General features: G+C 39.3%; 1 protein-coding gene across 1 annotated transcript in view; it reads left to right on the top strand.

The window, feature by feature from the left end:
- Syne1 (spectrin repeat containing nuclear envelope protein 1) overlaps positions 1–17,658 on the top strand; it is a 385,765-nt gene that overhangs the window by 35,320 nt on the left and 332,787 nt on the right. The window contains exon 2 of the mRNA XM_042700560.1: positions 12,965–13,026. Within this exon, the coding sequence (XP_042556494.1) occupies positions 12,965–13,026 (62 nt within the window). The remainder of the gene's footprint in view (positions 1–12,964; positions 13,027–17,658) is intronic.

Here is a 17,658-nt window from a genome sequence, read left to right as displayed (position 1 = left end):
GATGGAGAGACAGGGCAGAGGTTCCAGAGGCTGACACAATCTGGCTGTCAATACAAGGTCACGACTTTGACTTTCTATCCTGGATGCAATGGAGGATGTAGGATGAATACCCTGGGTTAAGTTGGAGGTAAAGTATTTCTGTAAAATATGTCATTGAATCCTGCTAAGGAAATACACCATTCTCTTTCGGCCTTGACTGAAGCGTATTCTTTGGTGGGACTAGTTGAGTTCCTTAATTTGTTTTTTGTTTTTGTCAGTGCCAAGGATTAAATTTAAGGTTGTATGCTTTACCATTGAGAGACAGACCCATTCCATTAGTTAACAATCTTGCAGAAAATTGGGAGAGGGAAGTGTTAACAAATTTTAATATCACAAATAAAGTTTCTTATTCTAACTGGGATAGAAAAAAATTCTCTGTATTGTTACATTAATAGAAGTTGTGATGGCAAAAGCTGATTCAAATTTTACCTTAAAATTCCAGGTCAAAGAATGATTTGAGGCCTGGAAAAACCTTTCAAATCTATAAAGATTTATGATGTACTCTCAAGTTGTTTTCAGCAGCATAACATAATTTTTTTTTTTTTTGGTCAGTTTTAGGGCTTAAACTCTGGGCCTGGGCACTGTCCCTGAGCTTTTCAGCTCAAGGCAAGCTCTCTACCACTTGAACCACAGCACCACTTCCAGTTTTCTGGTAGTTAATTGGAGATAGAATCTCATGGACTTTTCTGCCTGTGTTGGCTTTGAGCCAGGATCCTCAGATCTCAACCTCCTGAGTAGCTAGGATTATAGGCGTGAGCCACAGGTGCCCAGCAACACAGACGCTTTTTAAATGGTCTTGTGAATTTGTATGACAAATATTTGTTTATTTCTTGGATGGTGTGTGTGTGTGTGTGTGTGTGTGTGTATGTGTATGTGTTGGTTCTGGGACTTGAACTTAGAGCTTGGGTACTATCCCTGAGCTTTATCTGCTCAGGACTAGCACTCTACCATTTGAGCCACAGCTCCACTTTTGGGTAGCTAATTGGAGATAAGAGCCTCACCCACTTTACTACCTGGGCTAGCTTCGAATTGTGGTACTTAGATCTCTTCCTAAATAGTAAGTAGCTAGGATGATAGGTGTGAGTCACCAGTGCCTGACTATAGCTTTTTAAAAAATGTATTTTATGTACTCAAATAATATAAAACATCTACAGTATTATTTCCACACTGAAAATGATGTGATTCCCTTGCAACTTGATACAATGTATATTGCTATTATAGTAATTAGAATTAAAAAATGTATTGTTATTATAAAGGTCATGTAGAGGGGGTTACAGTTGCACAAGTCAGGTAAAGAGGACCTTTTGGACAATGCCATCCCTTCCGTCTCAGTAATTATACTTTTTAATATGTGAGTATTAGATATCTGGGAAAGTTTCTAGGAAGTTCCACATTCAACAATTACATAATCTTTCTAAACTAATAACTTTGAGAATTGTTAGAAGCCAAATGAATGTTTTAAACAACAAAACACTTAGAAGTTACTAATATTTTGTTTACTCTTACTTTACTAGCATGTAATTGACAAAAATTGCATATTGGTATCGCCAAGGTGAACAATATTATGATTGGGTACAGGTATGTGATGTGAAATGGTTAATGTAATGCACTTAGCCCTAAGATATTAACAGGATAGACAATACCTAAATTCCTAAATGTGGAGTGGGGAACATAAATGTTGTGTTCCCACTGCAAATGCTTCTGACAGTCTTCCTATGCGTCTGTCTGAATGCTGTTCCTGTGCAAGGCTGGCCGGGGAGTGTGCCTTTGGTCTCAGTGCAGGGGGTGAATCTGGAGAACAAGGGAGCAGAGCTCCTCTGCAGAGCTGTTGCCATAGTGATCATGGAGGGACTGCTGGGAGCAGAGTCCTAAGTTCCCTTAGTGAATGCTGTGTTTGGTGTAGAAACTGATTGAATTAGGACAACTTCCAAACGCGTGGAAAACAGATAGGATATGAGGAAAACAAACTACAAGACTCCAGGTGTGATAAAAGGTACCTTGGGATCTTGTCGTCGTTGTTCTGGGTGTGTGGGTTTGGACTCATTTTTTTTTAAATCAGGATGAGTTAGGATTCCTACACAGAATGCGTGGAGTAGACTTGGAAATAACTTGGAAAGTTTTAAATGTTTCTCTTCCTATTGTATCTGACCCCCAGATGCATGGAAAATGAATGGAACAATTACAGTTTTATATTCATGATTTTTGCAAAATTTAAACAGCCATTTATAGTAAAAGCTTGAATATTTAGAGGTTAGATGATTCATATGTAAGTATTTTTAGGAGATGGTATCTAAAGCCTAAGAGGTTAGTGCTTAAATGTTGTCCATTTATAACAGAGCTAAATAGCTTTCTCAAATTAAGGAACAAAGTATTTTTGAAACCTGACTTGAAAACTTTCACTTTCTTTGTATTCTTAGTACTATAGATTCTAAATTCTAATTTTTAAATATACAGACATGTTTTTATGTCTTCATGTGAAAATAATGAATTAAAAATATATCCTTAATTTTATTATATTACAAATCTTTTTTTTTCTAAATTTATCAAGGTACACTGGCAAATAAAAAATGCATATATTTAAGGGGTACAAGTATAGAACATGTAATTATTATCTATATTCACCATGCTGTTCAAGAGATCTCCAGAAATAATTCTTACAACATCCATAAAACTTTGTACCCTTTAACCAGACATTTTTAGATTCTCCATAGAAGTGAAATCATGCAGTGTTTGTATTTCTGTGTTTGGCTTACTTCATTTATTATGCCATCACTTAGTTTTATCCATAATGTCAGACATGTTAGATTTTTTTGTCCTTATTAGTTATGGATAAGAGTGAATCACATCTATCTATCCATCTATTCATCTCTCTGTTTTATTTATCTATTCCTTTATTGGTAGGCACTTCTGTGAATTCTGTACCTTGCCTCTTGAGACACAATGAACACAGGGGGCAGGCATCTGTGATGCCGATTTCATACACTTTGGATCTATCTATCTATCTATCCATCTACCTACCTACCTACCTATCTATATCTATATCTATATATAGAGAGATAAATGTAGATATTTATATCTGGAGGTAAGAGATCCTAGGGAAGTTCTATTTATACTATTCTGAGGAGAGTTCATACCGTTTCCATTAAGGGTGCACCAATTATCCATCTCCACAAAGGAGCAAGGATGTTCTCATTTCTCCACATCTTTCCCAACATTTATCTTTTGGCATTTTGATGACTTATCTGAACCCGAGGTAATGTGTGTGTGTGTGTGTGTGTGTGTGTGTGTGTGTGTGTGTGTGTAACTAATGCTTTGTGATGGTAAATGTTTCTCATGTGCCTATTAATTATCTGGGTATTATTTTGAGAGATGTATAGTAGGACCGTTGCAGAAATTAGCTTGTATGAATTCTTGCTTTTGATTTATTTGAATTTCTTGTGTGTCTTGGATATAAGCCCCATACCAGTTGTGGCATTTGCAAATGCTTTCTCCCATTCTGTATGTTGTCTCTTCACTTTGCTAATTATTTTCTTTGCTATGTTGAAGCTTTGTAGTTTGATGCAATCACACTTACCTAGTTTTTGCTTCTGTTGGCTGTGCATTTGGAGTCAGACCCGGAAAATCCACTGTCAAAATGCTTTTTTCTTTTGCATCCTTACAGTTTTAGGTTTTTAGGATTTAAACTTCTCAAACATTCAATCCCTTTAAAGTTGGTTGGTTGTTGTGGTTACTGTAAGGTACAGATCCAAATTTATGTTTTACATGTGGGTACCTAGTTATCCAGCACCATGTATCAAAAAGGCTTTCTTCATTGTGTATTCCTGGCATCTTCATCAAAGATAATTTATGAAATAAATGACTGTAACTATAGTTATCTTGTATGGTTTTATTGTATTTTCCCCTTATGCTTTGTATTTTGTCCCTGTATTCTTTGTGTCAGTTTGGTGCCTTATTGCATGGTTACTGGAAATTTTTAGTTTGAAGTTAAGAAGCATAGTATTTCCAGATCTTTTATTTTTGTTGTTGTTATTGTCATGGTATTCTGTGGGCTCCTGTAGCATCTACAGTTGCCCAGATCTGTTGTTTACTTATTCATTTCTCCTCACGATGGACTATGCATTGGTGAAATTTGGTATTAGAATAATATCGTTGCCTCTTTCAAACTTCAGTTTTGTTATTTGATGTTTAGCTGCTCCAGTGTTGGACACATGTACATTTACAATTCTGTAGGCTCTTCATGAATTGATCTTTCTGTCAATATATAATTGCCTTCTTTGTCTTATGGCATTTTCTGACAGTATACTTTGTCTGATACAAATATAGCGGCCTATTCTTCTTTATTTGCTGTTTGCATGGAATATTGTAATCTGTTCCTTTGCTTTCAGCTGACATGTGCCTTAAGTGATACTCATGTGGGGGACATATAATTGGATCTTTCTTTCTTTTTTCTTGAAACCAATGCTTTCCAATACTCTATCTTTTGATTAGCAAATTTAACCCATTTATATTTAAAGTAATTAATGGTGTATAGAGATTTGCTACTGCTGTTTGTGGTTTTCTGATGGTTTTATATTTCATTTATTCCATTCTTCTCTTGTCCTTTTTTGTGATTTGATGATTATTTATAGTGGCTTTCTTTCTCTTCTAGTTATCTTGTGTGTACGCATATAGTTCTTTTGCTGTTTTATTTTGTTTGGGGCAGTATTGGCGTTTGAATTCTGGGCCTTCCTCAGGCAGTCACTGTACCATTTGAGCCATGTCTGCATCCCTTTTTGCTTTGGTTATATATTTTTAATAAGTTTTTTATTGTGAAAATACTGTACAGAGGGGTTACAGTTACATGAACAAGGTAATGAGTACATTTCCTATCAAGCATTGTTGCTTCCTCCTTTCTTTTCCCCTACCATCCCTTCCCTCCCAGCTTTGGTTATATTTTTGAGATAGGTTCTTACATTCTTCTTGGGCCAGCCTGGACCATAATCCTGCTGTTTGTGCTTCTTGCCATAGCAGAGATGGCAGGCAAGTGCCAGAATTCCCAACTTTTGTCAGTTGAGATTGGGTCTTGTGAACTTTTTACTCTGCCTGATCTCAAACTTCTTTCCCCCTGATCAAAGCCTTCTGAATAACTAGGATTACAGACATAAGCCATCTCTCCTGCCATATATTATAGTTCTTTTCTAAATGCACTTAACATGAAATTTGTATGAAACAGTTTTTATCAGTCTATTTTAAGCTGATGTGCTTTAACTTTGACTACCTACAAAACTTCTAGACTTTAACTTTTCTTGCTCACACTATTATTGATGTTACAACTTATATCTTTTTATATTGGCCACTAAAAATGACTGTAATTATAGTTATCTTAAATATTTCTGCTTTTTAACTTTTATGTTAGGGTTAAAAGTAATTTATATACCACTGCTTCAGCATTAGAGTGCTCTGAGTTTGACCACACTATTGTTTTTATGTGTTTACTTTCTTAGCTTTTCATCATGATTCTTTTTTTATTTGTTTGAACAAGTCCCTTTAGCATTTCTTATAAGGCAGGTGGTAAATTCTCTTAGCTTTGTTTTTCTAGGAGAGTTTTCATCTGTCCATTTTTGAAAGATCAGTTAAAAATTTTATTGTAAAGATATTGTACAGAAGGGTAACAGTTACGTGAGCAAGGTAATGAGTACATTTCCTATCGAGCATTGTTACCCCCTCCTTTGTTTTTCCCCTACCATTCCTTCCCTTCCCACCTCCCCTGAAAGATCACTTTGATGATGATCACATTCTTAATGTTATAAATGCATCCTCCCAGTCTTTTCCTAGTTTACAAGTACTCTGCTGAGAAATCTGTTCATAAAACTTATAGACATTGCCTTTCCATAACAAGCATTGTTGCTGCTTCCCACTGCTCCTTTTCAGCTGCTGAAAATTTGATTCTGATGTGTCCTGGTGAGGATCTCCACTGCATTTGCTTGGGCCTCTGGGATTACTAGATCTCAGTGTTGGTTTCTTCCTAGACCTGGGAGATTTCAGGTTAGCTCAGTGGTACTGAGGGGCTACAGTGGAACAGAGGATCAGGCAGATTTCATGTGACCCCCAGCATTTTCATACTGGGAAGCTGTTGCAAAAAATTGGGTTACCTTCACCTATGAGTTATGAATAGTGTTACCTTCACCTATGAGTTATGAATAGTGGCTACATTACCTATCTCCAGATCAGATGTCTTGTGTGAGAACATTCTGGAAACTTTTGTGGGTAATTTGGATACAAGAGTGTTTGAGGAAGTGGTTGGAATCAATTATTTCACTCAAGAAGGGTAAGAAGTGACTGAAGGCATGGGCTTTGATGGCAGGCAGAGATCAATGGTCTGCCCTCCAGTATTTTTGCTATGCAGGACAAGTTGATTAACCTTCCTAATTCAGAATTCTCTCTGTCTCTGTCTCTGAGAGAGACAGAGAAAGGAGAAAAAGAGAGTGGATTTCCTCATAAGAGTCTTCGTAAAGCTTGAATTAGATAATAGGAGAAATGCATTGTGCCTGCCACATGCATTCCAAACAGATGATCGATTTGGACAATTATTAAAGATGAACTTAAGAGCAATACACTACTATACATATAAGCTTGCTAGATGGAGTACAGGAGACTCCTTCCACTTGCGGCATGCAGTTCCCTCATGGAGCCGCTGTGTGTGCTATGTGTGTGTTATGGCATCCATAGGATCTGTGATGCAGTCTATCTTTTTCTGTTTTTTTTTTTGTTGTTGTTGGTCAAGGCACCTGAACTCTGGGCCTGGACGCTGTCCCTGAGCTCTTCAGCTCAAGGCTAGCGCTCTACCACTTTAGCCACAGCTCCACTTCTGGCCTTTCCTGCTTATGTGGTGCTGAGGAATGGAACCCAGGGCCTCATGCATGCAAGGCAAGCACTCTACCACTGAGCCACCTTCCCAGCCCCGGTACATCTTCTTGATGACAAAGGTCTCAGTGTCATTTCAGCCCTGAAGCAACTGAAAGCGACAATGCCCCCCTAGTGATCACTGAGTGACCTGCCAAAGAATCTGACAGCCCCGTGTGCTTGGTGCTGAATTGGAGATGGTAGTTTTCAAAGTCTCTTTAAATTGACATTTCCTGGATACCTATAGCTCACACTTGTAATCCTAGGTACTAAGGAGGTGGAGATCTGAGGATCATGGCTCAAAGCCAGAAGGGGCAGGAAAGTCTGTGAGACTCTTCCAATTCACCACCAAAAAAGCTGGAAGTACAGCTGTGGCTCAAGTGGTCGAATGCTCAGGGACAGTGCCCAGTTCAAGCCCTAGGAACAGCAGCAAAACCAAACTCCTGAAATTTGATTACATAGTTTTACTTTTTTTGTCAGTTGTGGGGCTTGAACTCAGGGCCTAGGCACTGTCCCTGAACTCTTTTGCTCAAGGCTAGCACTCTGCCACTTGAGCCACAACTCCACTTCAGTTTTTCTGGTTAATTAGAGATAAAAGTCTCTTGGACTTTCCTGCCTAGGCTGGCTTTGAACTAAAATTCTCAGATCTCAGCTTCCTGAGTAGCTAGAATTACAGGCGTGAGCTACCAGTGCTCATCTTAGTTTTACTTTTTTAGGCTCTGTATTTGTTTTTAAATTTTATTTCCATCTCCAATTTCAGAATATTGATGTTTAAAATTTTTTTACATCTTTTATAATGGGACAGGCACTGTAAAATATATGTGAAATTCTGCCAGGTGCTGATGGCTCATGCCTGAAATCCTAGCCACTCAAGAGGCTGAGAGCCAGGATATTGGGTCAATGCCAGCCCAGGCAGACAAATCTCTCTAGTTAACCAACCCAAAGCCAGGAATGGAATCTGCTCAAGTGTTAGAGTGCCAGCCTTGAGCAAAATCCAAGCAAGAGCACAAAGCCTCAGTCCTAGCACAAAAATATTTCAAAAAAATTAAATGCAGGCAAGATTCTGTCAAATTATTGGATATGTGTTCAGATAAATGATTTAAAATGTATGTAGAGAAAAAAGAAGTTTAGATCGGAAGGTGAGAATAAGAAATATTATCAGTACTGTAAAATACAGAATTCGAAAGTGTGAAAATACAGGATGACATTCTTTTTTTTTTTTTGGTGTGGGGCTTGAACTCTGGGCCTGGGCGCTATCCCTCAGCTCTTCAGCTCAAGGTGAATGCTCTACCGCTTGAGCCACAGCACCACTTCTGGTTTTCTAGTGGTTTATTGGAGATAAGAGTCTCATGGACTTTTCTGCCCAGGTTGGCTTTGAACCGTGATCTTCAGATCTCAGCCTAATGAGTAGCTAGGATTACAGGCGTGAGCCACCGGCGCCCGGCCAGGATGACATTCTTGAACTTGCTTAAGACATAGATAGTAATTTAATGAAAAATAATAAACATTTGAAGTATTGCCTGGGATAAAGTCACATATATTTGGGAGAACTATGTCTTTAAAAAGCCCATACTAAATTTTAGTTATCAAGTTCATGAGCATTGATACCTGTTCTCTGTGTTCTTTCTGTACTGCAAAATTAAATGCTGTGGTTTGATTTACTGAAGTTCTTGCATTGAAGTACAGTTTCATGTTGAAATGAAAGGCTAATATGAAAGTGGAATTTGGGAAATTTTCAATAGTCTTCTTCTGCTGCGCTGGGATTTTCAGAGCTCACAATAGAAAAAAAAGTTCACTGTTGTATTTTCCTTGCAAAATCAGGAGTTGACCACTTTTTAATGAAGTGATTTTTTATGTGCGCCAAGTTCACGCAGCCCTAACTTGAAGCTCTTCTATGACATCTGTGCTGACTAGAAATACAATTCATTGAGGTCAGAGGCCCTCATAGTATTTTACTGTGAGTATTTATGTGGGATTTAGTAGGGAAAAAACCTTAGGCGTTGGAACAGCAGTTTGTCCCAGCAAATATGGCTTTCATATCATTCACATTCCTGTTGACATTCATCTCATGACTGTAGTCTTCTTCACCTGTCAATGTATTTCTTGTCAGTGTGCTCAGTTGTTTGTTTCTGAATTCATGTAATCTGGGCTGTGTTGTAATTCTTTTTGATTTCCCTCTTCTCTCTGGTCTTCCAGGGAGAAAACCCATCTTTTCAGTTTGCATTCACAGCAGGCCCAACCAACATGACCAGCACACGGTAGGGGCACAGGGAAATTCATTAAGCAATCCATTTGCAGATCTGCTAGGTTTCAATAAAACACTAACTTCTAATAATTCTACTTATTATTCCATAACTCTCCAGACACCATTGTGCCTTGTAAGCCTCATTGTTGAGCTAACTCTGGTTTTGATTAGCACATAGGATTCTTGTATATTTATGAGGTGATGTTTTGAGGCTTGTACACATCAAATAAGGATAATGACCATAGGCATTGTCTTTCACTTTCATAGCTTCCCTATAAAGAGTGCCTTACATATCCGTTGTCCTAGCTATTTTGAGATGTGCAAATGCACTATTAACTTACTGTGAGGTGGAACTTCAGAACTTCTTCCTAATTGGAGCTTAGGGCCCATCGGCCCAACATGAACCTGGGCTGAGTTTCTCTGCAGGACTGACTGGAAAGATCAACAAGAACTCCACTCATCTGGAGACTGGTCCAGCTCTTCATTCCTCCAAAATAAACTCGTTTCCTTGTATGGTAGCTCTTCAGGCAGTGTTCCAGACAAATAAAACAGAAGCTGCCGGGTCTCTTGAAGCCTCGCGTCAGATGACAGAAAGTCATTTCTGCTGCATTATTAATCAAAGCAGGCACACGATGAGATCAGATTTAAAGGAAGGGGAAATCAATGCTACCCCTTGTTGGAAGGAAGGGCAAAGTCACATTGCATGGGTGGGGACATCCTGGGACAGTGGATTTTGTGGCCATAACTTACAGTCTATCCTCTAATCCCCTCTCAGGAGGGCAAGAATTTCCTCCAGCTTTGCACTGGGCATCCAGCTCCAAGTTCTGGATTGTGCAATCTGCTACTGGCTCAGGTATAGATGAGGCCCCTGGGTGATTAGTCTGGATCTATATACCTGTTGATGTGAAAGGAAGATAGCTGTTTTCCATTTATCCTACATGAAATGGTGAGACAGGACAGTGCATGTAATGGAAAAGAAATAGCAAAGATGATGCAAAGTCTTCCTGAAATCTCATGAGCTAATGTTCAGCTCCTTGAACCCATTCCTTGAGTCTTTAAAAATGTTTATTTTGGGCTGGGAAGGTGGCTCAGTGGTAGAGTGCTTGCCTTGCATGCTCCAGGCCCTGGGTTTGATTCCTCAGCACCACATAAGCAAAAAGAAAAAAGCCGGAAGTGGCGCTGTGGCTCAAGTGGTAGAGCACTAGCCTTGAGCTGAAGAGCTGAGGAACAGCGCCCAGGCCCAGAGTTCAGGCCCCACGACCGGACCCCCCCCCAAAAAAAAATGTTTATTTTGATAGTACTGGGGCTTGGACTCAGGACATCATACTTGCCACGCTGGTGCTCAACTACTTGAGCCATGCTGCTAGTCTTATTTTTGTTGGTTATTTTAAAGATAATATCTCTCTTGCCAACTGACGGTGCACCTAAGCCAGAATCTACCTTCTTTAGGCTTCCCATCCAGACTAGAATAGCAGGCTGGGTAGGCTTATCCAGATTCCCACCATGCCGGTGGAATCTCATGGATGTTTCTGCCTAGGATTGCGATCCTCCCAATTTCAGTCTCCCTCATAGTTTGGCATAACAAGAAGGAGTCTCATGAACTTTTCTATTGTGACTGGCCTCAAGCCATGATCCTCCCATTCCCAGCCTCTCAAGTAACTAGGATTATAGCACGATCCATTGGCACCTACCTGGTCCTTGTCTTCTTGATATGAAATGTCTTGTATACTGCAAGTTTTAGTTTTATTAATCTACTTCCTAGCCACACAGATTCACAAAATTACTACAAATGAGGCAAACCATGTTTCTTTGGGTCTAGCTTATTTCACTTTAATGTAATTCTTTCCAAGTTTTTTTCATTTCCTTATAAATGGAGCAATATCATTCTTTCTGATGGAAACATAGAATTCCATTGTGTATATATACCACATTTTCTTGACCCATTGGTCCGCTGAGGGGCATCTGGGTTGATTCCATATCTTGGCTATAGTAAACAATGCTGCAATGAACATGGTCATGCTCGTAGATTTAGCATGCTTGGTTTGTGGTTATTTGGATAAATGCCCAGGAGTGAGATTGCTATGTCATTGGGAAGGTCTATGTTTAGTCTTTTAAGGAACCTCCACACTGCTTTCCAGAGTGGTTGAATAAGTTTACATTCCCACCTACAGCCCCGCCAGCATCTATTATTGCTAGATTTGTTGATAATGGCCATCCTAATTGGGGTGAGGTGGTATCTCAATGTTGTTTTGATTTGCATTTCTTTTATGGATAGAGATGTTGAACATCTCTTCATGTGTCTATTGGCCATCCTTATTTCTTCTTCTGAGAAGTCTCTCTAAGTCTTTAGCTCATTTACTAATTGGGTTGCTGTTTCTTTGAGAATTTGCTTTTGAGGGGTTTAATTTTTGAGCTCTAAGTATATTTTAGATATGAGGTCCTTCTCTGATGCATAGCTACTAAAGATCTTCTCCCATTCTATGGGCTTTCTAGTTATCTTGCTAGCTATGTCCTTTGCCATGCAGAAACGCTTCAGTTTGATGCAATTTCATTTATACAGCCTTTCTTTGATTTGTTGTGATTCTCCATCTTTACTTAGGAAGTTTTGACCTATGCCAAGGAGCCTTAGTGTTTCCCCTATCCCTTCCTGCAGTATTTTCATGTTATCTGGCCTTACATTGAGGTCTTTGATCCATTTGGAATTGATTCTGGTGCAGGGTGATATATCAGGATGTAGCTTCAGCTTTCTGCACATGTATAGCCGGTTCTGCCAGCTCCATTTGTTGATGATGCCGTCTTTGTTTCATCCTGTGTTTTTGGCTCCCCTATCAGGTATCAGGAGGCTATAGGTCTGTGGGTTAATTTCTGGGCCTTCAATTCTATTCCATTGGTCCTTGGGTGCATCTTGTGCTAGGATCAAGCTGTTTTTTTATTATTACTATGGCTTTGTAATCAAGTTTGAAGTTAGATTTTAATGTTCCTCTAGCACTGTTCTTCCTGCTAAGGACTGTTTTTGCTACTTGGGATCTTCTATTGTTATGGAGTACTTTCTTTGAACCCCAAATCTAATGTTTGAAATAAACTTTCACCCTCTTCCCAGCTGTTGGTCCTTCAAGGCCTGAAGGAGAGTGTTGCACTCTAGCCAGTGAGGGTGGAGTAATTTAGATCACAGGTGTGGCCTCCTACCACCTTAGTTTTATTCTGTCAGCAGAAATAAATCACTTGTTTTTCCCACCCTCTGCCTATAACCCAAGTGTGAGCTGCAGGGGCGAGGCGGGGTGGGGGGTGGTCAGCATAGGATGTGTTCAGCCCAGCTCACTCCTGGGTTATGTTCCTGTAATCTTTCATGCGTACACCTCTGACTTACTGCAGCACTGAGTGATGCTACTGTACATAGGTCATTGTTTGTCTTAACTCTACCTCTCTTGTTTTCATGCCAAAAATTCTATTCTGTTCATCTCTTTGTCGCCACTTCTACCTAGCACAAACCTTAGCAATTAGTCTCAACCCACTTTTTTTTTTTTTAAAAAAAACAGATTTGCTGAGGGCAATTGATGAATAAACTTTTCATAAGCATAGGGCTTGTGTATTGCAAAAAGTATTCACCGATAGTTTCCAGAGGGCTACTCCAATTGCTTATATATTCGGTGTTAGTATCAAGCCTTTAAAACAATACTTTATCACATGAATTCGAAGATGAAATGCATTTGTGATTACTTCTAAAGTTGAACAACTGACTTTTTGGGACATGTCCTTGAATGCTATGTCATCTAACCAAATCGTGTGTTTTCATTGCAGATGAGCAAGAGGTTGTACAGAAACGCACATTCACAAAATGGATCAACTCCCATCTGGCCAAGGTAAGAAAACCATGTAGAGCTGCAGGTTTGCGAAGTCCGAATGAATAAACCACTGAGCACACCATGCAGGGAAGGCCTCCGCCCTCATCACCCGTCCTGGTCAGTGATAACTGCAATCCCACCGGTTGGCTTAGTAGCTTCATAGGTGGTTTTCAGGTAGTTCATATTATACAAAACATCACCATCATACACTGGGCATATGCTCATGGATTTTTCTGCTTAAGAAAAATTTCTAGAAATACAGTATTGTCAATAGCTATGTACAATTGTGATTTTTATATGCCAGCGGCTTATTGTCAAGGTGACTTCTGTTTAAACATTTTTTTAAGTTGTTCCACATGTTCAGGTGATGGATGGTGGCTACATCTATTGAAAGTCACCTTCCCCTTTCCCCCTTGTTCTGTGGCCTCATTCCTGCTTTGGTTTGTTCTGCAGTCTCTCGTTTCTGTTGGTATTTCTGACCACATGTATAAAAGGGAGCCTGTCTCTCAGCTCCCAGAATGCCACCAGGGGCCCACACCCCCTCTCAAGGCCATCTCATCCTTCTGCTGTAGAACTCAGCCAATCAGAGCTTTTCCAGGTCCTATAGCAGACAGGGCAACGCTCAGAATGTTTTCAGTTATTTTTGCTTCTTTGTGCCTCACCTTTCCATGAGCATCGGGAAGCTGTAAACATCGTTACATTTTCAAGGCAATGGCTAATTGTTTGAGTTCTCTTGTAACTACTAAGAACTTGTGTACAGTGCTAAGCACTCTGCAAGCATGCTTAATCAAAACTAGCAGAGCCTTAGCTGTTCTTGTTTCACTTGAATAGCCTAGACATCGCCTGATGAAAAAAAAAAGTGGAAGAATAGTTCAGTATTATTTAATGATGATGAAATGATCAGCACAGGTTATATCATGATCTATGGCTTGCACACCTGGAAGTGGGTTCTACTGAGAGTCAAGTCCACACAAGAGGCTAAAATCCATGTGTTTCTCCTACACTATTTATTCAGGCATGAACAATGCCATTTAAAAGGCTCAGAAACGGGTCAATATCTTGCATGCACAGGTGATCCATTATACCCTCCATGTAAGAGCCATTTTGTCCCCCCCATACTTATAATTTTCCTTTCTTGAGTCACCTTGAAAACTGAAGGCCGAAGCAAAAAAAATAACACCTATGGTCATTACTTTGAGCTTATCTATGCCAGCATTATAGATCCCTATCGTATTTCTCCAAACATAGCCCCAAACCACACATTCATTGGAAGATATGAACTCCTATTTGGAAAACACTCTGAAGATCAGATCTGACACCATACTGTGCTGGGGCAGTTGGGAATTTATTGTGCTGATGTCAACATTTCTGTCTGCCCTAGCAGTTGGACCAGACATAATTACTGTCTACCTCTTCCTCTCTTCCCCAAACTCTGTCCATCAGTGTCCACACTGAGTTTCTGTTTCTGCTGTATGCCTTCACCATTCTTCCAACCATTTCTCTCCCATGCCGGTATCACCTCCGTCTACCCCTTGCCCGTTTCCAGGTCCAGTCCCTTCTGTGTCTCTACTTCAAGTCTCCTTTCCCCTGTCTATCTCCATTTCCACCTCCATTATATCCATAACCTTCTCCACATGCAGAGCCTAAACTTCTCAGCCCCACTGAGGTTTTATTTATGTATGTTGTCAAATTAAAATGGAGGCGCCCTTCCCTCTCCATGACAGTATGCTTGCTTATGTGACAGTTCTGAAGTGATAGCAGCTGCTACAGAAACAAGGTCAGTTCCAAGTATGACCTAGCTTCTGGATCAGGCATTGTATGACTTCTTGCTACCTTCGTGAGTGGGCCTGCTCGCCAAAGCCATTCTGGGGTGCTAGAACATGATTGGATGATTGCTCCCTTCACCTGAACACCACTTGGCTATAACAACGCACAGATGATCACTCTCTTTTTCTCTCTCGCAGACACATACACACACACAGTGACACACACAGACACACACATCATTGGTCAATCTCTGCGGAAGTGTATTCCCAGGATCCTAATAAGTTTCTCATGAATATAGCTTCTGAAAACACTAACCTATGGCTTCTGATGATCAGCAATACACAGAAATCTCTCCAGATAACATGCTTCTAGTTGTAGAACAGGCCCAAAGCCATGTTGTAAACATTTCCTCGTAGAGAAAATAATCCACAAAGAAGAAACATGACTTCTTTCAATTCTGAGTGATAGTCTTTCAGAAGTTTCAAAAGCTTGCGATGTCTTCTGGAGTCTCTTGAAGTCAGGTTTTCCATTGGTCTGGCTTATTCAATCATTGGGCAGATGGCTTATCCTATCACTGAGAAGTCTTCTGCCCCAAAGATTGGGCTTGCACTGCTGTTGGTGTTTTATAGAGCTGGTGTCATGTGATTGCAGGTGAGATTGAGTCTGGTTTGATATTCTTCTATGCATTGCTTATTCTCTTTTGTCTACTTTGTCAGTGAGTTCTGTCTAGTTTGCCAATGTGTTAGTCACTTTAGGCTGCTGTACAAGATAACAGAATCTAGGTAGGTAAAAGGACAAACATTACTTATATCGGGCAGTTCTGGGAGATAGAATGTACAACATCAAGATGCCAACAGACTTAGTTTGTTTTTTCTTTTGTGCTGGTACTGGGGCTTGAACTCAGGGCTAATCACAGTCTCACTTCATGTTTTTGTTCCAAGTTAGCGCTCTACCACTTGAGCCACAGTTCCACTTCTGGCATTTTGCTGGTTAATTGGAAGTAAGAGTCTCATGGACTTCTCTGCCTTGGTGATTTCAAACCATAATCCTCAGATCTCAACCTCCTGAGTAGCTAGGATTACAGGAGTAAGCCACTGGTGCCCATCCGCATATCTGTCTGTTGGATGTGAAAAAACAAGAGTGTTCAGTCTACAGCAGACTCTAAATTGAGTCCAAAATCTGACTTGAAGCAAATGAGAATTTCTGCTACATTTCCAATGTGGGGTTAGGAGCTCTGTTCTATAAGGTCGGTGGTCATGAGTTTGTCGTTATTTTACTAGCTGATGCTTGCTTGTATGGTTGACCCTGTTATTCTAGCTTTGTGCTTTAGGATTTTCAAAAAATAATCTGATTACCAAACAATTTCAATAAAATAGAATGTTATTGAGTTGAATTTAATTCCTTGCTTATGTGTGCCCTGCTTCCTTCAATTTTCTGTTGATTCGTTATTTTCTATCTTTCTTTTTTTTTAAAACACATCTCAACAAAATTTTTTTTCTTGTCTGGTCATCTAGATTTCAGGTTTAAATACTCCATGATGGGCCAAGTCCTTTTATCAACCAAGAACAAGAGAAGAGAAAAAAGTTGAGTTAACAGGAGAGTGGGCTGGAGTTTAGCACTTATGGAAGACAACTTGTAAATGTTTTATCCAGTTTTGGTTGTCTGAGCAGCTAGAGTCATGAGAATCATTGCAGGCTGAAATGAGAACAATACATTTTGAATTCCTCCTAATATCTTGCCTTTTAAATATTTTAAGCAATCTAAAAATATTAAAAATTCAAAGGATCATTTAGGAGCTTCTGAGTTTGAGAAGAAAACATCAGTTTTCTCAAACTCTATTTTTACAAGTTGACTCTTTCAAGACAAACTTTAATAATTGGTAGTGTCAGGTTTAAGGCCTGAGCTATGCAGAAGGCTGGGATCTGAGCATCACAGTTCAAAGCCATCCCAAGCAGACACATCGGACAGACCTTTACCTCCAATTATCTATCAAAATGCAAGCAGTAGAGATATGGCCCAAGTGGAAGAGCACCAGGCTTGAGTGAAAAATCAAAAGCATGCGCCAAGCGCACACATGTACAAAGTGAATTGAGAGAGTTGTTTCTTTTTAAAGGAAGTTTTCATCTGTTTTCCTGCTTTTCTAAGTTGTAAATTCATTAACTGTTTACTTAAAATTAACTTGTTTACTGATACTATTCCATGTTGGTAACAATTCTTTACAAATATTTTGACAGCAGTTATGAAGAGATAAAGTGCCACAATGTTTTTTTTTCTGAAAAAAACACTTTTCTCAAATTCAATACCTCATAAAAAATAGGGAAGAAACCTGAAGACTTTCTGTGGGAGTTCTATGACATTTTTAGTACAAGGACATAAATTATTCAAATTTGTAGTTATAATTAGCTATTCATTTTCTGATGTTTCCTTTGTTTTTGAATCCAAGTCTTAATGCTTCTGCAATTATGAAAAGCACTGAAATCTAAAAACAAAATGCCAAAGAATTGTAATAGACATTAACAAAAGTTAGTGAGTGGTTGTTACTTAATAGATCTGATCTCTCCTTTCTTTCTGTTATTAAAAAGAATCTTGTCTGATTGTACTCGGTGAGCTCTGTTATTCTATAGTATTCCAATGTTGGTTGGAACGGTGGCTTTTAAGAGGCAGATTCCTGATTCCATTCTAACTTGTCAACACTCCATGCTATTTGCCAACGGCAATACCTTCACATCTTGTACGAAATCCTCAAAATGAATAAGTATTATGCTTACAAACAGGCATAAGTCTGAGATCATTAAGCAAGTGATAAAGCCAGATTTCAATTTCAGTCTCAGACTGAAATTCAGTTTTCAAATCCAGAAGTCAGTCCCAGGTACTGCTGTCCGC

This window comes from Dipodomys spectabilis, unplaced genomic scaffold (assembly GCF_019054845.1).
Source record: "Dipodomys spectabilis isolate Male_0828 unplaced genomic scaffold, ASM1905484v1 ptg000001l, whole genome shotgun sequence".
In the NCBI taxonomy this organism is placed as follows: Eukaryota; Metazoa; Chordata; class Mammalia; order Rodentia; family Heteromyidae; genus Dipodomys; species Dipodomys spectabilis.
The sequence above is the reverse complement of the archived record's forward strand: the minus strand, read 5'-3'. Positions and strand labels throughout refer to the sequence as shown.